Below are 21,911 nucleotides of genomic sequence, written 5' to 3'. Positions count from 1 at the left end.
CCCAAGATTGTGATGGACTGGGCTTTTTGGCACTTTACTTTCAGCTTCTTTAGGAATTCCCACTTGCTTTGCCAGTGGCCCTTGTCTTTGATGAAAGATAATGGTTTTCTCTGTCTCAAGGAAAGGGCTGCTTGCCTGTACTGTGATGCTTTACTAGTGAGGCAGCACCAAGAATGCTCAGATTGGAGACAAGAGCATTAGTCTACAAACTCCCTTTTTTCTGTGCCTTCCTTACAAGCATAAATATTTCTTCTGCAAAGAAATTGTGATTTGCTGGAGTAATCTCACAATTCTATGGATATAATCTGCTCATCCCTAAATTAGACAGGGGTTTAATACAGCTGCCTTAATTTATCCTCCCTCAACAAGAATTTGGAGTCTTCCAGGACAAGATTGGAGAAGAGGTTGGTAATTACCAATTTGAGTGTTGCTTCCATCAAGTATTTTGAACAGGGCAGCAAGAGTTGGCTTGGATCCTTCTTTTCTACTCATATTTTACGTGCTTAAGGCCTTATCATGGTCAAAGCCTTTTCCTAAAGAAGGAGATTGTATGGTTCATGGATGTTTGTTTATAAATATCACAGGAATCTTCTGGAGGGAGGTTCTAACAGTGCAGCTTTTTATTATCATAAACTGTGAGCAGTTTAGGAGAACTTTCTTCATCTCCTAGGGAACAAAGTAAGGCTACCAATAAGATGAAGCAGCTTCTCTAAAAGGCAGAGTTTTCCCTCTCCAGAATAAACCACTCCAAAGATGCTGACATAATAAATAGTCTTTGTTTAACAGATGCACACAAACAATCAACTTTTTGATCTGCCTCTCATTTGCTTAGGTTCATTACTTATTTGGAGGGAATCCTGGTAAGTCCTGCTCTCCAAAGATGAGGTTAGACGATTTCTGGTCTCTGAAGCTCTGTCGACCTTCAAAGGAATACCTGCTAAGACACTGCAAATACCTCATAAGAAAGCACAGGTATAGAAACAAAAGATTTCTTACAATTTTACTTTCCAGAGTGGTTTTTTATTTAAGTTGCAAAAACTTTAAATATCTTGTAAATTGTTTTGCTAAATGTAAGTTTGCTGGTTATATGGTGGTCTGCAATTTCTTGGTAGTTTTTGATAGTAAAAATAATAAAAAGCAATGAGGCAGGGTTAAAGCACAAATTTAACTTCATTCTGGTTTTACTATGTTACTCTAAAACAAAAATCTGCTTATTGTGTGGGGAGTCCTGAGGAATTTTTAGATTCCCTTTTCACTCTGCTGCTTATCAACATGTGTTTGGGTACTGTCACCTCCCAAGGAAATGGAATATGTTTCTGAAACGCTGCTAGGAGATAGTAACAGCTCACAAGGATGCTAATGAAGTCTGGAGGCTGGATTCCTTTGCACATCTGAGACTCAACTGTGGTGAGGTCATCAGAGCTTCCCATTCAGAATCACTTGAAAGATCTCACATGGAATTCAGCTGCTCTGTAATGCTTCTTGCGCTCCGGATGTTTCAGAGTTGCCTTATATTTGCTATTTAGGGCAACAGCTTTTCAAAATCGAGCTTATGGTGTTGCCTTAGGCAAGAAATTGCAGCAGTGAGACAGCCTTTCAAGACCTAGCAAATTATTTGAAGCCAATAAATAGCTCTTTTTGCATTCTTGGTGAGAATGCTTTGTTACTGGGCTCTACCAAGATTCGGAGGTCAGTTTTTACTGATGGTATTTTGCTTCTGAGGCAGCGAGCAAATTGCTCTACTCAATGCACAATCACCATGGCTGGATGAGGCCTTTTGCAGATCAGCCAGGCAGTAGATGTGAATACCTACAGGCATGAATAAAGATCTTGCCCAGCAGTCTGGGAGACTTACTGAATCCACGTTCAGTTGTACGTGAGTGAAGCTGTAGAATCTCCAGAGACAGCTCTGGATTACTTGTTTTTATGTGCTTAAATTGCACTCAGAGGAAATGTTGCTCTATATTGTCTGGTAAAAGTTTGGGGGTTATGCTCTGTACTCCCATTTACTGGGGTTGTAAAGGAGCTGAATATGACCAGCCAGCGACTGGTATGATGGGCACTTCGGAGTGCGTGTGCCTCTCGGGGCAGGAGCTGAACTGCTCTGGAGTCACTTGGCTGCCTGTTTTCTGTACTCCCTCAAGCTCTAGGTACCAGAACAGCTACTTGGCTTGTGTACACAGCAAACCCACTGCATCAGCTGGGGTTCTGTTTGGCCTGTCAATTTGTTTAGTGCCAGACATAGTAGAGGTAAGCTGGCCAAGCACAGAAGAGGAAGGTGTCAGTGCTGCCACTTATTTAAGGCGCTACAGCTCTCTGGACCATGGCAATATCATCTAAGAAAATCTGTGTGAATATTTTGAAGAAATCACATTTAATTACCAGAATGCTCAGGCATAGTCTTTGTGCTCCACGCACTGGTTCAACAACTTGCATCCTTAGACAGTTTCAAAACTTAGGCTACAGATGTCCATTACAGTATAAATAGCAAAGTAGATAACCCAAATAAAAAAACCCCAATATGATTAGATTTAATGATATAATCATGGAATGGTTAGGGCTGGAAGGGATCTTAAAGATCATCAAGTTCCCAATCCCCTGCCATGGGCAGGGACACCTCTCAATAGACCAGGCTGCTCAGAGCCCCATCTAACCCAGCGTTGAACACCTCCAGGGAGAGGGCATCCACTACTTCACTGGGCAACTTGTTCCAGTGCCTCACCACCCTTGTAGCAAATAATTTCTTCCTAATATCCAACCTAAATCTGTCTCCTTCCAATTTAAAACCATTCCTCCTCATCCTGTCACTCCAGGCCCTTCTAAAAAGTCCCTCCCAGCTTTCCTGTAGCCCCATCAGGGACTGGAAGGCTGCTATAAGATCTTCCCGGAGCCTTCTCTTCTCCAGGCTGAACAACCCCAACTCTTTCAGCCTGTCTTCACAGGAGAGGTGCTCCAGCCTTTGATCATCTTTGTGGCCTCCTCAGGACTCATTCCAACAGTTCCATGGCCTCCTTATGTTGGGGACTCCAGAGCTGGACACAGCACTCCAGGTGGGGTCTGATGAGAGTGGAGCAGAGGGGCAGAATCCCTTCCCTCAGCCTGCTGGACACGCTCCTTTTGATGCAGCCCAGGATGTAGTTGGCCTTCTGGGCTGTGAGCACATGTTATCGGCTCATGTCCAGCTTCTCATCCACCAGCACTCCCAAGCCCTTCTCTGCAGGGCTGCTCTCTAGCACATCATCTCCCAGCCTGTATTGATGATGAAGATTGCCCTGACCCAGGTGCAGGACCAAACACTTGTTCTTATTGAACCTCATGAGGTTCACATGGGCCCACTTTTCCAGCTTGTCCAGGTATTCAGTGTGATGACATGTTCCAGTTTGACAATCTATACCTTCTTAAAGGGAACTGACATACCTTGCAAATAAAATATCTTGTGTTCCCCAAAGGCAGTAGATAAATAACTGAGAATTTAGGAGTTGGAACTAGATGATCTTTGAGGTCCCTTCCAACCCAAAGCATTCTATGACCTCTAGAATCCAGAATTGTCTAAGCTGTTTTCATGGGGAGGCTTAATACTGTGTATTGGTGATTCAGAAGATGGCAGTGTGATACTGCACTTGGTGGATAGGTGATAGGGGGAAGAAAACAGATCATTTTAAACATCATCCTTTCTAGGATTATGCACCTAACCCAGTGCTGCAGGGAAGTAGCTCTGCACACTGAGGATGCTGAGCTGGGCTCAGCATCGTTTTGAATCTCTTTGAGAGCTGCAACTTACAGGAAATTCATAGAAGTTACAGCTTCTGATCCTTAAGAGAAAGTAATGATGATGGTGCACAGGATTTTTACATACATGTGCTCTTCCCAAAAGTGGGATATTAAAACACAACATTCGTCAAATCCAGGGGTTTTCACCCCCATTGTTCCTTTTTCTGCTGGCTGGCAGAAGCAGGGGGAATTCTCTATCCCTGTACTTAGTTATGCTTCTGCCTATGCCTGAATGGTACTCCTCACACCTACCTTTATTTGTGGAAAACAAACTGTAGTAAATGTTTTGTATTTATGTATTAAGTTGCTGTACATATGCTTCTGAGTATTTTTTAATACAGAGCATAATACTTTGCCCTTGAAACTCCTGTAATGCTCCAAAACCCACTCTTCTGTGTATCAGGCTGCCTTGAAAGCCTGTTTTTGAGCAAACAGGAGGCTGAGCTGCCAGTAACATTGTTTTGTTTGGCAGTGTTTAGCTGCAAATGTTACTTTCCTAGGTTTTGGTCTTTGTAGAAATAGTAGTACTTAGTCCTGAAGGGTCATGTTTTCTCTCTCTCCTCTGCAGGTTTGAAGAAAAAGCTCAGACTGACCCTCTTAGTGCACTGAAGTACCTGCAGAATGATTTGTATGTAACTGTGGATCACTCGGACCCCGAGGAGACAAAAGAGGTAGTGATGAATGATCCTTGTCTTACTTACAAAGAAATATAAACTCTGTTCTCATGTGGAAGCTTTAACCCTCTTAAACCTTGTTTTTGTTCAGCCTGGAAAAGCTCTACAGGTGCATGACACTGCAGAGAAATACATACTATAACACTAAAGATCATACTGGTTTAGAAACAGTCATTTCCCAACTGCAATCCGAGATAAAATAGCTTTTGTACTCACACTATGAAGACTAGGCCTTTTGTTTTAATTCCAGAGTACTGGTGTGTGTCTTGGGACCTTTAATTGAAATGTAAACTCCCTGAAATGTCACGAGTCTGTATTTGGCTGTGTGGTAGGAAGTGAACAGAAAATCCTGTTCACACTGCCATTGGGCTGTCGATATTAAAGCTTGGTGGGGGGAGAAGAGGTTATGCTCAAAGTATTTCTCTAAGTATTTCTGGAAGTAGATTGTCCATCTATAGACGTTGCTCACTACCCTTCAACTCTTTATTTCCTCTCCTTTTTGAATATTATCCAGTAGGCATGTTCTTTTATTTGTTCCAGGACTTTGTTCCCATTTCCTGTTTTGATTCCGTTACCGCAGTGCGTGTCACTTCATGAAAACGGATTAAAGAAATAAGGAAAAGTGTCAGATAAGGTGGTTGATTTGACTCTGCTATTAATTGTCACGTAGGACATGGGGCAGCCAGTTGGATGTACAGGTATTCAACTCCTTGTGAGTTGATGAGGGGACCATGGTTCTTAGTCTCTTCTTGTGTTAATGACTTTGGAAGTGATTTGATGACAGCTATTACAAAAAGTCTATGAAAAAGTATAAAAAAACAATCCAGAGTCTCTGGATTATATAACTTAATCTGGTGGGTTTAATTTGTTACTTTAGATAAAGAAAAGATCATTATAATATAAATAGCATGGCCAGTAGGTCTGGGGAGGTGATTGTGCCCCTGGACAGGGCATTGGTGAGGCTGCACCTCGAGTGCTGTGTCCAGTTCTGGGCTCCTCAACATAAGAAGGACATTGAGGTCCTGGAGCAAGTCCAGAGAAGGGCAACCAGGCTGGGGAAGGGGCTGGAGGGCAAATCCTATGAGGAGTGGCTGAGGGAGCTGGGGATGTTTAGTCTGGAGAAGAGGAGGCTGAGGGGAGACCTTATCATTGCCTACAACTACCTGACAGGAGGGTGTAGAGAGGTGGGCGATGGTCTCTTCATCCTGGTGGCAGGAGATGGGACAAGGGGAAATGGCCTCAAGATGCACCAAGACAGGTTCAGATCAGATGTTAGGAAAAAGTTCTTCACTGAAATAGTTGTCAGGGGGTGGAGCAAGCTGCCTAGGGAGGGGGTTGACTCACCATCCCTGGGTGTGTTTAGAAGACTGGTAGATAAGGTGCTTAGGGATATGGTTTAGCAGAGGACAGGAATGGTTGGACTCGATCTTAAAGGTCTTTTCCAACCTTGTGACTCTGTGATTCTATGGGTACAAACAAAGGATTTGGGGGATTATATGCTTCTTGCATATGTACCATATAGAATTATAGGCTTAGAAGAATTAAGAAAAAAAAATTGTCATAATTTCTGGTTAGTCTTTATAAACATCTGGTCCAGTAAAACACTTAAGTGCTTTACCTGTAAATTCTGCTAGATGGCATCTCGTTTATATTGTCCCCTATCAAATAGCTTCACATCCTTTCTAGTAGTTTCTATATTAGGAAATACAAATAATAGGTAATCCTGCTGTCCTTCAAGTAGAAATATAGATTCTTCTTCCTTTCCTGTGCAACATGCTTGAGGGAGCTGAGCCAGTTATGTCCCAACTTCCAGTGTGGTAGCACTTTCCTCTTCCTATTTGAACCTGTAATAGCCTATAACACAACAACCATTCTGAGGTTCTCTTCTCCTTCCCTCCCTCCCTCCATGTCCTACGCTCTCTTCTCTCCCTTTGTCCCCATGTCATATCTGTGTGCTAGTAGCCCCATCATGCTCATGAGGGCCATGTCTCTCTTGGGCCAGTTACTCCACAGATCTTGCACCTCGTGGCTGGCTTTGTCTTTTTACTGCCTGAACAGAAAACATTTGTGATGTGATCAGCAAGCTCCTCTCCTTTCAGTTCATGCTGCCTCCTGCCACCAGCAGACGAAAGGAACTGCACATTATGCACATATGGCACAGGAAATCCTTTAACATTCCACATTTGATATTCCCAGTTCAATCTGTAGTAATTTAACTTGTCCAACTTGTAAGAGCTAAGAATTTCCCTGACTTTGAGTCCTCTGAGGGAAAAGGAGTAGCTTTATTATACAAGGCAGAAATAGAATAAAACATGAAAAAGTTATCCCTTTTCACAGGGCACGCTCGTGTTCTGCACATAGTGATCTAGTATATAAGCTTAGCTCAATCCAGCTGAGTGAATATATTGTGAATCCTTACTCTGGAGGCCTAATGCCTGATCCAGACAAAATCCAGTAGCTTCTGTCAGTCAGGCTAGTCTGTCAGATCAAGACAATACCATTCAGTAGAATTAAAGCTTGTGTTCCAGTGGTCTCCTAAAATCACTTAATTTCTGGGAAAATTTGGGTTTTTTGGTTGGGTTCTTTGATTTCTGTCTCTCTTCTTCCCTCCTCCCGCAATAGTGCTGGTCAAAAAGCTTTTCCTTCCAAAGCTTTTTTTATACTGGAACAGATCTGGCAGGTATATGGCATCGGGCCAGCTACTGCACTGGTATTGACTGGGTGTATTTCCAGTTGACGTCAATTTACCTTCCGGTTATCACATTGAGTTGGCTTTTTGCTCTGGCATTACATCTTCAAATAGCTCTTGTGCTTTCCAGAGGACTGACGCAGGCTTTTTGGATTCTATATCAAATTTCAACCACCAGTTTGATTGCATATCTCAGCCCAGACACCTACGTACTTTTTATGTCTCTATTTGTAGTTGAGATCATCTTAATACCAAAGGGCTGTGTATCTGATCAGCTCACTCTGTGCTGGCCACAGCCACTGAACGTTGTAAGGCTTCTTAGTGTGGCAAATCTCCCCTCTCTCCAGGGCAACTGTTAAATTTGGGAAGGACCAAGCTGAATAGGTTTATCACCAAGTTTGTGCTACAGTTCTCTTAGAGGCTGGTCTGTATGGTTTCATGGATTGAGATATGGGTGGTGCTGTGTAATATTACAAGCAATTTTGCTTTGAGGTAAGGCTTACTTGCTTTATAATAGAATAGAAGTAATTTCTAACTCCGTTAGGCAAGTCTCTTCAGCTGTTTTGACTTGGATGCCAAAGAAAATAAACAGACTGTTCTTGAAACTTTGTCCTTAGTAACCAATTTTGTTTAAAGTAGCCTGAATGATTGACAGTAGGAACATACCCCCCAGATTTTCATTCCTTTGCTGTGAATTTTGGGGATAGTAATAGGATTATAGTTTTATTTCCATTTTTTATTATCCTAAACTGAAGTAGATGCCTGCAAGTAACAGCTATCAAATGGGTGCTTGTTTTAGTAGCTGCAGGCTGTATGCCAGATGTGTTTCTGCTGTTGCCCACAAAACCAGATCCAGTTCTCTCTAACTGTGATTCTGCTTGAAATTACTTAAACCTCTTTGCTTAGTTCAGCGTTTTCAGAGCAGTGAATCAATTTTTTACTTGCTGTGGATTAATAACCAAGACTGTGTGTAAAGGAAGATAGATCCCCAGGGAATGTGGAAGTTTGTCCATGTATTCTAGTTGATGGAGAGATTAAAGCTGTATAAAACAGTGGCATTTTTTGGTGTATAAATTTGTGGTTGCATGGATGTTCCATACACATGCAGACATGCATTTGGTGGAAGCTTCTAAAGTTAAAAGGACGTTCAGAATGAAATCAAAATGAGTTCCATGTTTTGTACCTGTGCCAAGGAAAAATCAGGTGCTACTCAAGCACAAAAATATCACTAGAGCACATACAAAGCTAAAGGTGGATTTCTTTGAACACTGGAGTAATCATACTCAGAACTTTGCAGCTACTTAGTGGGCTGTAGAAGAAATCAAGATGATAAAAAAAAAAAAAGCCTGTGCTGCCCAGGTAAACGTGAGTAAGATGATGCTGTACATTGAATTTGAGATTCAATTCTAGTAATGCTCAGTCCTGTGATTGCTATAAAACAGATGCAAACTGCAAGTAAGACTTGCAGCATGTTTTTCTTGGAGCATGGTAGGAGAAAGAGCAAGGACCTGAAGGCTAATTGGAGGCCTGACTAGCCTGTAGATTGAGGCTGAAGGCCCCTGTTCAAGGCTGCTTCATATTTTCCATTCTTAAAACCTTGTCTTTAATAAAGCCAACAGGGCATAAAAGTATTGTTTGAGTCTGCATTAGACTGATATTTCTGGGAAAATTGAAGCCCAAATGGGAAAAATAGTTCTAGGAAGGAGCTAAGAAAAGCATGCTTCTCTTCTTCATGTCCTGCTGTGATCCTTTGTAAAGCCTCAGAGCCCGAGTGCTGCAGGAGCAGGGGCTTTGGAGCCAAGGAGCCTTTACAAAAGCAGCGTTCAGCCTTCCTAACTTGAGCTACTCACTGCTCTGTCCTCAAAGAATTTGAGACTCTTGTTTCTTCTTTGAGCCTACACTGTAAGGTGCCCTCCCAACAGAACTGGTCAAAGCTGAGAAACTGTTTTACACTGTGATCTGAGCACTTGGTGCACAGACATTACGGAGGAGGAATTACATCTTGATTCATACAACCTGCTGGGCATCCCAAACAGGAGTTACTCATTCCCCCTTGGCAGTAGCCGTTTAAATTGCACAAAAGGCAGAGATACTAAAACTTGTATGAGTTGCCACATGGCAGAATTGCTTTTTTATCCCTGTGTATAGAAACCTAGATAACGTACACACAGCTGATAACAAGAATGTTGGAAACATGAAGGTCATACAGTAGAACATGCTACAATTAATACTACCCATATAGTCTTAATTTAGCCTCTCTCTGAGTGTGGTTGATTATATTATGTAACCTTATATTAGTTAGCCATATATACAACTAATAAGCTAGATCTGGAGAGGTGGGCCTATGTGAACTGCATGAAGTTCAACAACGCCATTCCAAGAGAATAGATTGAGAGCAGCCCTGAGGAGAAGGATTTAGGGGTGTTGATCAATGGCAAGCTCAACATAAGCTGGCAGTGTGTGCTAGCAGCTCAGGAAGCCAACCATCTCCTGGGCAAGAACAGCATGGTGAGCAGGTTGAGAGAGGGGATTCTGCCCCTCTGCTCTGCTCTTACCCCACCTGCAGAGCCACATCCAGCTCTGGGGTTCCCAGTAAGGAAAGACACAGAGCTGTTGGAGCGAGTCCAGAGGAGGGTGATGAAGATGATCAAGGGGCTGGAGAACCTCTCCTATGAGGACAGGCTGTGAGAGTTGGGCTTGTTCAGTCTGGAGAAGAGAATGCTCAGGGGTCACCTAATTGTGGCATCCCAATACTTAAAGGAGTCATACAGAAAAGTGAGAGAAGGACTGTTCACCAGGGAATGTAGACAAGAGGCAGTGGCTTTAAGCTGAAAGAAGGTAGGTTTAGATTAGATGTTAGGAAGAAATTCTTTACTCTGAGGGTGGTGAGGCACTGGAAGGAGCTGCCTAGGGAGGTTGTGGAAGCCACATCCTTTGAGGTGTTTAAGGCCAGACTGGATGGGACTTTGGGCAACCTGGTCTACTGAGGGTGTCCCTTGCTATGGCAGGGGGGTTGAAACTAGATGATCTTTGAGGTCCCTTCCCACCCAAAGCGTTCTATGCTATTAGTCAAGGCATTTATCTCTAAGGAGCCCCTTCCTCAGTTCACGAGGTGATTTGGATCTCTGAAGTTAATCATGTAACATGAAGGGAACTGTTGTCTTTTGACTGGAGGCTTAATTTGGAATGGATAAACCAGTGAGCCATAGGGAATGTCAGAAAAAAAATGTGTGGTGTTATGATTAAAGCAGTTGGATGCTTCTGCTGGATAATTGAATTCTGGTCGTGCCTCTGTAGCAGAGTTGCTATGTGACATTAGGCAAATCGCTTTTCCTAGATGGTCATTAATTGGGTCTTTCATTCTGGTGCCTGGTGGGAGAGATCTGAGGTGTGAGTTGCTTGAGCACTTTGCTCTTCTGGCTGTAAGTGAATTCAGAGGCTGCTGCATAATACTATGTATTGTGAAAATTCAGATTCTAGTCGTTTCAAAGATGCGATGCAAAAGTAATCAGGTTTTGAAGTGCTGCCTGTTATGGTAACAATTAATATGATATAAAAAATGATAAAGAAATTAATCCTGTCTTAAGAGCAGAGTTTGAATTTCGTGAAGAAGATACTGCATTGGATATATGGTGTGAACAATGTGTAGAGACCTTGAGTAAGCAGTAACTGTCCTGCGGGTTGGGGAAGTAGGGGTCCTTTGGGAGAGCATCCTGTGACTAGCTGGCACTGCAGTGCAAGTGGAGAGTGAACCAGCTTAGGCTTGATGCTGTCCATAACTAATGTCCTTAGCTTCTGTGCTTGACTTTTCTGTCAGAAGGCACTTTTAAAGTGTGAGATGATGCATAACATATAATTTCAACACAAACAACAAACCTCAAGGTTAACTGAAGTGTGGGGTCATTGGTGAAGGAGACAAGATACTCCTTCCCCACAAAGCTGGAAAGAAACTCATAGCCCTGAAAATCCATCATGCCTAGTGCAGATGAGGCTGGAATATTTGGCAGAGGGTCTTTTCAGTGGATTCTTGGTCTCAGTTCAGTCAGTTTACACAGCCCCTTAGTTGATACCCAGCCTCAAGCACAGTTTACTTGCTTTACAGTGGGATGGCTGCCGGCGTTGCTGGGGAAGGAAGGGGAACCCCTCGAAGCATGTGGCATCCACTTTGTCCCGGCATAGCTGGCTTCATGTGCTCCCAGGCAGTTGGCAGGAGGCCCATAAGGCGATTGTGTGTGAGGGGAAGATGGCCAGAACGTGGCACTCACTCTCAGAAGCAGATTTAACCACTGTTTTATTGGAACTTTTGGAGCTATTTATGCCGGGCATCTGTTTAAGTACGTTGCTGATCGGGAGCCAAGCAGCTCTTACAAGTTACACTAGTGGTGAAATACATGTGTAGCTCTGCAGTTCCTTTTGATTTCATATAACCAGACCTCTCACTCAAGAGGGTACTTAATCAACCTCTTCCCTGTTTTGCAGTCTGTCAATCCTGTATCTTTCTAACCTATTCCTAATTACCTCCAGCGCTAACTTCCCATGATAACCTCCCCAAAAGACTGCAAACTTACTCTCCCATACTACAGTCCTTATTTTAGACCTTTTTTTTTTTTTCTAGATGTCACATTAAAATTGATCTTGCTGAAGTATATTGGTGGCTTCTTACACTTAGTTGTAGACTTACCTTTCTGTGGCAGCCTTTACATTTGTGACCTTTTGCAGTTTCATCCTTGGGCATTCTTCTGTATAGGTTCTGCAACCTTGATTCCTTTGAACTTGCTTTATAGAGCTTGATTTTCAGACCACTGGATATATTTTTCCCCCTAGTTCTTTTCTCCTATGCTGCTAATTGATCCAGGGCATCCAAAAGTGACTGCCATTATTGTAGGTGAGACTTAGGAGACTTGATACCAGCAGGAGTACTTTATTTGAAGATCCTACTCCTTTTCATGCACTTTATACTCCATTTGACTCTTTTGCAATAGAATTATACTGAGATATTGTAACTCCTAAATGCATTTTCACGGAGCATATGTATCCTGACCTCTTTTGTATAGCTGATCATGCCTGTTAATGTTGATTTGCACTTAACCCTACTGAATTGTGCCTTGATCCAGCATTAAAAGCTGGATGAAGTGAAAAAGCAGTCTGAAGTCTGTCTGCTACCGTGCTGGCAGTCTCTCTGAGCGTGGTGTGAGGTCTGTGGACTCGGTGAACATACCCTGTTCTGTCAAGCAGGCTGTTACTGCAAACCCAGAATCATGCTGACCCTGGGGCACAGATGAATCACTTCTGATTCACAGCCCCATTTTGATGTCAAACCATTGATGGCTACCCACAGTAAAGTTATTTTTCCTATTTGCCGTTCCCTCTTAGTTTAATCTAGGTGATGCCTTCATAATTTGCCTTAAATATCATATAAAAGTCCTATGAAAGTCAAAATGGACAGTGTCTATTGCTGAGTCCCAACTGTAGGGCCCACTGTCTTGTAGAAGAAATCAGATTGATGTGATACAACCTGTTGTTGCCAAATTCATGTTGGCTGCTACTCGTCACCTTCTCCGCTCCTAGATGCCAGCAAATTGTCTGTGTTCCCCTTTTATTTTGTTTCTTGAAATTGAAATTCAAGTGATGGATATGTAATTCCTGGCTGTTCTTTCAACTCCTTCCTTGAACATATTTGCTTCTCTTCTGTTCCCTCCCCTCCAACCCCCTGCTTCTCTTTGGGCTGTGTGCCATGAAGACAAAAGATTACAAGCCTTGAAGGGATTGGCTCACTTTTAAGGAAACATGACAAAGCATGAAGCTTTGCTACAACATGGGTAACTGAAAACAGCAGCCTGGGGCAGAGGAAGATACTGTGTTCACTCTCAGTTAGACATTAAGGGAAATAAAACCATGAATATGTTATTTAAAGGCATTTTACTCGTAATCCTGATGTTCCCAAGCAAAGGACGTTTTGTTAGGTTTGGGTTTTTGTTTAAAAACATTACCTTAAACTAGTGATAGGAGTTTCTCTGTCAGTTCAGGAAGGTTGTTCCCATTTAAAGCCTTCCTTGTGCTCCAGAAGTTCATACTGTAGCAGTTACCCTGTTTTCATACCATCTAGTCCTTGCTCAGAGACTGTACCGTGTCCATCCCTGGGAATGGCTTTGTGTGGAAAAGGCTCTACCTTCCTATTTCACTGTGGTATCTGCCAGCAGCAAAAAAAGTACATATTAAAAAAAAAAAAAACCTAAGTTTTAGGGCTCCCAGTCAAGTACCTTTGATTGCAGCAGCGCTGCTCTGATTCTAGGAAAAACCATCCAGCTTGCTCTGCCGAGGTGACAAATTGTATTGCTCATATGAAAGTGTCTTCTGCTGTTACTCAGAGGTGTGTGCTGTGGTTTAACCCAGCAGGCAGCTAGAACCACCACACAGTGTTCACTTGCTCCCCCCCTGCTGGGATAGGGGAGAGCCTCGAAAAGAAATAAAACTTGTGTGTTGGGATAAAACCAGTTTAATAGGACAGAAGAGGAGAATGATAGTAATGATAAAAGAATCTACAAAGCAAGTAATGGACAGTACAGTTGCTCACTACCTGCTGACTGATGCCCAGTTAGTTCCTGTGCCATGGCCCTCCCTAGCCAACTCCCCCACAGCTTCATGTATACTGGGCATGATGTCATACAGTGTGGCATATCCCTTTGGGTCAGCTGTCCGGGCTGTGCTCCCTCCCAGCTTCTTGTACACCTGCAGAAGGCTCATGCCTCCTTGCTGGCAGAGCCCAGGAAGCTGGAAAGTCCTTGACTTAACTGTAAACACAATGTAACAATGACTAAATGTCAATAATGCGTTAGCAATGCTGTTTTCATCCTAAATCCAAAACTTTTCACTCTACCAGCTCCCAGGAAGAAAATTGACTCTCACCCAGCTGAAACCAGGACAGCGTGGCACAGTAGTTCTGAGGACTCTGCGAAGGAATCCTAGCAGCTATAAAGCCACTTAGACATCTATGAATCTTTTGGGGTTTTCCCCTTGTACAGTTAATAATGCTTTTTTCTTTCTTTCTTTGTCCTTCCACCTCCTCTTCTGCAGTTTCAGCTTCTTGCCTCAGCGTTATTTAAGTCTGGCTCGGATTTCACCACTCTCGGTGAGTATTGCACATCAGATGAATTATACTAAGCATGCTCCCTCTGATAATTGCTCTTAGTTTCTACTGTTTTTTATATCAAATGTTACAGATGCAGCCTGTGTTGTAAGCCTTTTAGGTTTGAGTATGCACAGTGTCACTGCATAGACATTTGAGACATTGTAAATAGTGACTAGTGTCCAGTGCCCAAGTCCATATTTAAAACAAGTGTCACCAGCAGTTTTAAACCCATGCCTCCTGGGATCATTTTGTGTCTCTTATTACATCTGATGCTTCACTGTTACCCAAATAAACAGAAGCTTTGGTCAGAAGACAGCACCTCCTGTCATGTCACTTTGGAATCTCACAGCATGGCTACGGCTCTGTTTGCTGTGATAACTGCAATTCCTGGAGTGGTTTGGTTCGCTCTGTTCTTTGCAAAACTAGTTCTTTGGGCAGAATGTCAAAGAGTGAAGAAAGCAGTGGCGTGTAGGGCTGGAAACAGGAGGTCTGAGCCAAAGCCGTAATTTGTTTCGCTATTCTGTCCAGTTAACTGTTTTAAACAGTGGAGAGATTAATCCAGGGCAAGCTGTAGGAAGGCTATAGGCATAATTTACATTCCTGTAGTAATGTGCTGTCCTCAAGTTACCGCTCCCTCGCTAGGAGCGTGGATGACTTCAGTTTTTGATGAACACACAATTCCCAGTCTGAGGCAGGGAGGGAAGGAGAAAGCCCACTGCCATCTCTGCCCTGCTGGACCAGAACCACAGAATTGTCGGGACCTTGAGACATCATCAGGTCCAACCAGGAAGCTCTGCTGGGCTTGTGTGGTTTGGAAGTTTTTACCTAGTTGATATTATGAGATGAGTTTTTGAAAGGCAGAAAACTGAAGTTTCAGAAAGTTGTTTTTCTTTCCGTAGTTTTAAGTGTTCTAAATGATGAATTAGTTCCTGACACGATACAGTACTTTATTCAGAGGTTGGCCTTACAGATAGGAGAGGACATATATCAAGTGGTGCTTCTAAAATAAAACAAAAATACCCAAGCCCTCCTTGGTTTGCTTAACTTGGTTGACTTTGATTAACTGGAGAGAGAGAGTTCATTGAATTAAAAAGCATTCCTTTGAGATACCAGTGGTTGAAGTAGAGGAAATTGTTGTACGCCTGCCTCTATTGTTCCTGCTGTTGATGGTTTAGGGATGGGGATTTGGATAAACTAACCCCCACCCCCCTGCTGGGAGGCAGCACTTCACAAAACCTAGTTAGCAAAGCATCCTTGTGCCAAGATGCAGTTTGAGTCCTCCGTGATGAAGTAACAAATCTGACTTGGGATTCCTACTATCAGCAGAGCTTGTCTCAGGAAGAACTGCGAGAGCTACAAGTACCGGGTCTGGTTAAGACACTAGTGAAGATAATGAGGAAAGCCTGAGGACAGAAGAAATGAGGCACCAAATAAAAATAGCTACACAGATTTTGTTTTCTGGGCCATCAGAGCCAGTCCCCTGAGGACTCTTGCGTCCCCCATTTCTCCAGGACTGTCAATGAGCTTGACAGCATTTTGCTTATTACTTTTTATGGCATTTTGATTGCAGTGCTGGCTTGGGATGACGTGATCTCTCTGTGTGTATATGCACATAGTAGTGAGATGGAGAGCTGAAACAGAAGTAGCAAATAGTTCATGTCCATCCAAAATGGATAACCTGCATACTCCACACACCATTAGTGAGCTCTGACTTGCTTTCTCCTTTCCTTCCTCCTCCAGGGTTTTCAGATGTTGACCACACGTATGCTCAGAGAACTCAACTCTTTGATACACTAGTCAACTTCTTTCCGGACAACATGACCCCTCCTAAAGGCAACCTGGTGGACCTCATCACGCTGTAATGGAGTAATCACTGGACACATGGAAGAGGGGAAAAGCATCCATTTTCAGTATTTTAATTTTTTTACTGCATTGATTGACTGCTGGGATGAAGTAACATAGTAACCCCTAGGTGTTTGAAAGGGGTTTTATACTTGTATGGTGAATCCCTGAAGCTTTTCCTTTGGAGTAGGTTAATAAAATGTAACTGACGTACTTCTGACTAAATATATATATTTTTTCTGACTTTGGATTCTGAGTTAGCAAATGTAAGATGAAAAGGAGGGAGGAAGGGGGGCTAGGAAAAAAAACCAAACACCAACCAACCCCCAGTGCTTGTTTTTGCCTATAAGAAAAAATTGATATTTGTGGGTTTTCTGGAATTAAAGATAATGAGGTTCATTATGGTTTTTATGAGAAAGGGGGCTGGGGGGCGGGGGGTTGTTCTTTTGCTCACTTGTAGCAAGTCATGATTTATTGCTTTATCCCACCAACCCCATCCTCAGCAGCTGAATAACTTGGCGGCAGGATGCTGGCACGTGTTGAGGTAACAGCGATGTGTGTGTCTTGAGTCTTGTAATCTCACTGTGTCATGTGAAGAGGGGAGCACGTGTTACAAATTATCTGACTCCTTGTCCCAGAACCGGCCCGACAGCGGTGTCTAATTGCATCTGATATCTGGTCTAAACCTAAATACATAAATAGCTACCTTCCATTTCCTGGAGCCTTCCACATAGACCTGATGGGCAAGTGGGAACCTCAGGCAAAACCGCTGGAGAACAGGAGTGCAGTCGTCATCCACACAGTGCCCTTTTCAGGGATCTCTGCTTTCTCTGCCATGCTCTTCCCATGGGAAGCCACGCAGGTCCTTGCAGAGCCCTGCAGAACTGGGTCTTCCTCCACACACACACCCCCAACCTCTGCAACCTGACTCTGTGGGTTGGGTGTAGGATTTCTGAAGCAGATTGTCTTCGTTTACATGCACCTATGCTTCTGTGTGCGTTTGTCAATGTGTAAATGTAAAGAAGATTGCTCCCAACAGCTTGTTTCCTTCTTATGTAGTGCAGCTCATTCACTTTCTAAACACATTTTAGACCTAAATCTGAATGTGAGGGAGGCCTTTTTAGCATAAATCTCTTTGAGAGCAAGCTGATGCATATGTCTAGAAAATACATTCTTCATTGCTGAAAGCCTTCTTTATAAATAAGGGCTCGGTGCTGCACTATGAAGGGGGTATGAAGGATGCATGTACCCAGGGTTAGAACCTGGGTGTCAGTGAGCATCCAGTACAAGCTGGCAGATGTAAATATCTATGTGAGACTGCAGAGCTTTATGTCCAGAGATGTTCATGCGGGTAGGGTATAGTTCGTGCACCCAGTATGGTGACACAGCTCTTCTTGAACTTGCTGGAAATCTTGTGTGTGCAAAGATAATTTGGACTCTTGAAATAAAAGAGTTAGTGGTGTCTTTTTTTCAGAGCTCCAGTGTTTGATTCCCTCTTCCCCATGTTCTTTGCGTGACTTTTGTAGCCCTGATATGTTAGAAATAACATTTTAAAACTCAAACTAGTGTTTTATCACTTAGCAACAATATGTTAGAGGCTGGGCTTTGCTTTGCCTTCAGGGAGGGCAACACCAATACTGTTTTTAGGTAACCTGTAACTTGAGATTGTTTAGACATTGTATGCTTCAGTGGATGGCAAATCAGCTGTCTCTGGAAGAATCCACTCGCTACCTAGTGCAGTAAATGAAATTGGGCTGAATTGTTTCTCTGAAACATTGCTTTTTTTTTTCTCTCCAGTGGCATGGAAAGTTTTACATCACTGCTGGGCTTTATGATGGGCTGCCTTGGATGTTTTGTTAACCAGTTAAGGTTGAATTTGTATGGTACAAATGGTGATTATTGTACCAACAGTGCTGTGCCAGGGGAATATCCCAGTTGAAAAGGTGTTTCCCTTGAGATGGAATTGAGTGCTTTTAATGCCCCAATGCTGCAGCCCTCCAGTACTTGAAGTTTTAGTGTTGATCTCATTGCCTGTCTGTTCTCCAACTTCAGTCAAATAATTAATCTCTTTCTGTGTCAGTTTTCTAATCAACCAAGCACTTCGTAGACTCTTACACATTCACCTTCAATAGCTACGTGTTGTAACTACCCACAGGATACAACTAGATCAGGAGTACGTGGTGGAAGTTTAGGAATGCCAAGAGATTTGTGAACAGAGTTAGTGCTGAGCAGTGCATCGTGTCGGGCTTGATTCATGTCCTAGAAATCCTATCAAAACTCATTGTCCTCTGAATCAGGGGTGCAAGTGAAGCCTGGCAGCCTGGCACAAGTTCTTTGTAGCGTGGCCTAAATGAATGATTTGCCTGAGCGAGGTGAACATTGCTTCTGCAGGACTGACAATCCGAGCTAATGAGAGCACTTCAGGATGATCAAATATTGACCTAACTTCATCCTGAACGGATCGATTTCAGCTCGCACGAGTACAGCTTGTGGATTACAACTGGTGATTAACCAGCAGAAACTATTTGCTCAGCCTTGGAGTATTTGTTGAGCAGCAGAGGCACCCTGTGGCCAGAGAGGTTAATCCAAAGTGAAGGCTTCTTGTGGCTTTGCCAAGGCTCTTTCTTGGTCTGTGTCCTTAAAGCTAGGAGTCAAACTTAAATTATTTCTTTGCTTTGGTGTATGCTACTCTACCTGATTTAAAAACTAATTAAAAATTGTGAGCAATGAAATATAAATTCCCTTGCAAAATAAGCCACTTAATGACAAGCAATTACAGGGTGAATTTTAATTTAATTACATGTAGGTCTTAAAAAATATTATAGGAGAACGTTAGATGTGAATGTTAGAGAAATACTGAAATACACACAGAAAAGAGACCAACTTCACCTGAAAACAACCACATGAAAGTGCCCCCCAGTGCATGCAGTGCTGTAAATACACAAGCTGTACGTGAGAAGACTCAGACCTCACCCTTCTTGCTTGGAGGCTGCAACAGAGACAGCTTTTTAGCTTAGACAAGACCAACATACTTCATGTTACGAGGTTCTGGTGTGGTGGTGTTTTTTTAGAGGAAGTCAGGATGGGATAAGCTTGATACAGACATATCAAGACTTCAGTCCTGATTTAGCTCTCCTTTAGAAATCCTTTTGAGATCCATGAGTTTGGTTCTTTGGCAGCGCTGGCCTTTGGCACAGTTGTCAGTAGATCTCTGCAAAACGTGAAATTATTCTTTATGCAAAGATTTTCTTCTCAAGTAAAACATTTTCCTAGATAGTTAAAGCCCCTTGGAACTGATTTTTGGTCACATGGATTAAGCAGAATTAAATGAGTTTTGTAATTCTTGTTTTACACAACCTTTCATAGGAGTTATGAGCCAGAAGTCTGTCAGAGTTCTCCTGAAATGACTTCTCCAAGCAGGTACTGCTATTGTATTTGTGACACAACAAGTTTTCACGTGGTAGAGGGACCTACTTGGATGATGTAGTTAAAGATGAGGAGACTATAGCCACTTTCTTGCCTTATTTTTTTTTCTTTGAGGATCCCTTCAGTTAATATTGATCCTGGGGACACCCAAAGGGTGATGCAAAGTGAATATTGAAATCAGCTTTAGCTTTTCCTTTCTGGTTCTTTTAAAGATAACATTTGTGACACATTTATTATTAAGCATCTCATCCTTCAGCTGAGTATGAGGAAGGAGAACTTTGTCTTGAAAAAGTTTAGTTTAGCCTTTCTCTAGGCAACATCTTGCATGTGTAAGTTTAGGCAGTGATGATACTCAGTTGTGTAAATAAATGTCTGGGATTTAGTTCTTTCTTTGCCCAGGATGCCTCTGGGTGCTTGCAGGTTACACCTGAGCTCTGTGGTCAGGCTGGAGGCTCCTACCAGAACACTGGTTAGTGAAATCATCCTTTCATTTTGGAAAACCAACCTGTGAAGACCCAACTGGAAAGATTTTTCTGAAGGTATTTGCCTCGTGAATTGGCAACTAGAGTGAACTTAGGGAACTTTCCCAAAGAACATAATAAAACATGAAGGTTGAACTGGAGTAAAGATGCAATGAGAGGCTTAAAATGCTGAATTTTTTGATCCCAGATTATAATAAAAAGATATATTTGCAGAAGGGCAGGCTCTCTGCAGAGCTATGGGGCTAGTGGCAAGGCAATGTGATAGCTTTATCCTTGTTTTTCTTTAATCAGCAGCCACAAGTGTCAGGGTCTCTATTAGCTATTTCTTCTTCCAGAAGAGATTCCTTCCAAAGCAGAGTAATGACTCTGGAAGAGTATTTTCCGTAGGGCTTTGTGGGACAGCTGTTTTCTGAATCATTTTCCTGATGCTTGCAGATTTGTAGAGGGGAGTTTTCTTCATCACCCTGCTGTGCCAACCTGTGCTTGTGAGTGCTGGAGGCAGCGACCAATAAATTCAGAGCGGTGTTCTGAACTTGGAACTCATTTTCTCCTCTTACTGCAACAAAGATTAGCATTAATGCCTCTTGCTTCAAATGCAGGAGGGTGGCAGGTACCTGTAAGGCTAATACCAATTCTCTTCCTTCCTGGATTTGAGAATTGAGAAGGAAATACTTTTGTAGAGCTCACTGAATGAAACTTTCCTTATGAATTAGCTCTGTGCAGCCTTGAACTTCAAAGCCTCCTACATCTCTGGATGTGCAGTAATTCTTTTGACATGATGCCGTGCCAGTTCTGGGGGAAAATGGCAAGAATTATTAGATACATTTCCATTGGGTACCTTTTGTTTTTTAAGAAGTGGAAAAACCTCTTTGTGAACAACTTGAGTCCTGGTGTATGCTTTGAATTTTAGCTTATTAGTTATGGTTGGCTTGGAGTTAAGGAATGTTTGACTATTGTCAAGTGAAGTCCTGACAGTAAAAGCAATTCATGTATGTCCCTGGAAGTGCTTGTGTCGTTTTATAGCTGTAGTTATTGCAGAAACAGAGGTGCACCCAGTTTAAAACAAAAAAAAAATTAAAAAATTTTAAAAATTATTGCTGTTTTAAGGGGGAAGATTGTAGAAACACCAAGCCTGGCAAATTTTAATGATAATTTGGAGACAGGTCTTATTTTATGAAAGGAGAGTTTAAGAACAATTATATGACTTGTTCATGATCTAGATTGATAGTAGCATATAAGCTGTAAATATTGTTGAAATGTAAATGTGCTGTCAGAAGCTTGTTAGTATATCTAAATGTCTATGGGTATGGTAGACCTGAGCATACCCTGTCATGGAAAAGGTTATCCTGGAAATTATTAGAGTCTTAGTAATGATTTATAGGCAGAAATCCCTGTTTTACTGAAAGCCTCTGTCATAATCAGCAGTTGGAGTGGAAAAAGCAGGTTTACTGTACTGGAACTGTTATAATAGCACATGGCTCAGTGCTTGGATAAATTGACTCCAGCTGCTTTTATCTGTAGGCAGTGGATCCAAACACAGTTTTAGAGTGGAAGACCAGCTTATTGCCCTTGGAGAGGGACATGAGAAGATGCCACAGTTGATGCCTGCAGGTGGATGTTGGCATTCCTGGCAGAGGTCAAAGAACTGGATGGAGCTTTGGATAATCCATGTATGCTTTGGTTAGGTATGTAAACCTCCAAAGAGAAGAGTGGTTGTGTGAGTTGTATATAACACTGGCTGTATGGCATAGGTATGGAGGTTTGCAAGACAGCATTTCCCCAAGCACATATCCAAAAGGTAACATGCTGCTGCCTCCTTTGCTTTCATATATTCAAACTCGATTTGTTAGTGGTGGACTCTAGATGCTTGCTGTGACCCAGATTCAGTGCCCTGATTC

The 21,911-nt window shown here is 42.5% G+C and overlaps 1 protein-coding gene across 2 annotated transcripts in view; it reads left to right on the top strand.

The window, feature by feature from the left end:
* MKLN1 (muskelin 1) overlaps positions 1-16,348 on the top strand; it is a 102,556-nt gene extending 86,208 nt beyond the window's left edge. For both annotated transcript variants that reach the window (XM_084270143.1, XM_084270144.1), the window contains 4 exons: positions 833-972; positions 4,340-4,442; positions 14,209-14,263; positions 16,004-16,348. In XM_084270143.1, coding sequence (XP_084126269.1) covers positions 833-972; positions 4,340-4,442; positions 14,209-14,263; positions 16,004-16,125 — 420 coding nt within the window. In that variant the 3' untranslated portion in view covers positions 16,126-16,348. The remainder of the gene's footprint in view (positions 1-832; positions 973-4,339; positions 4,443-14,208; positions 14,264-16,003) is intronic.
* Positions 16,349-21,911: the final 5,563 nt, after the last annotated feature.

This window comes from Gallinula chloropus, assembly GCF_964237585.1.
Source record: "Gallinula chloropus genome assembly, chromosome: 1".
NCBI classification, from domain to species: Eukaryota; Metazoa; Chordata; class Aves; order Gruiformes; family Rallidae; genus Gallinula; species Gallinula chloropus.
Note: the sequence above shows the minus strand (reverse complement) of the source record. Positions and strands in the feature narration are given on the sequence as shown.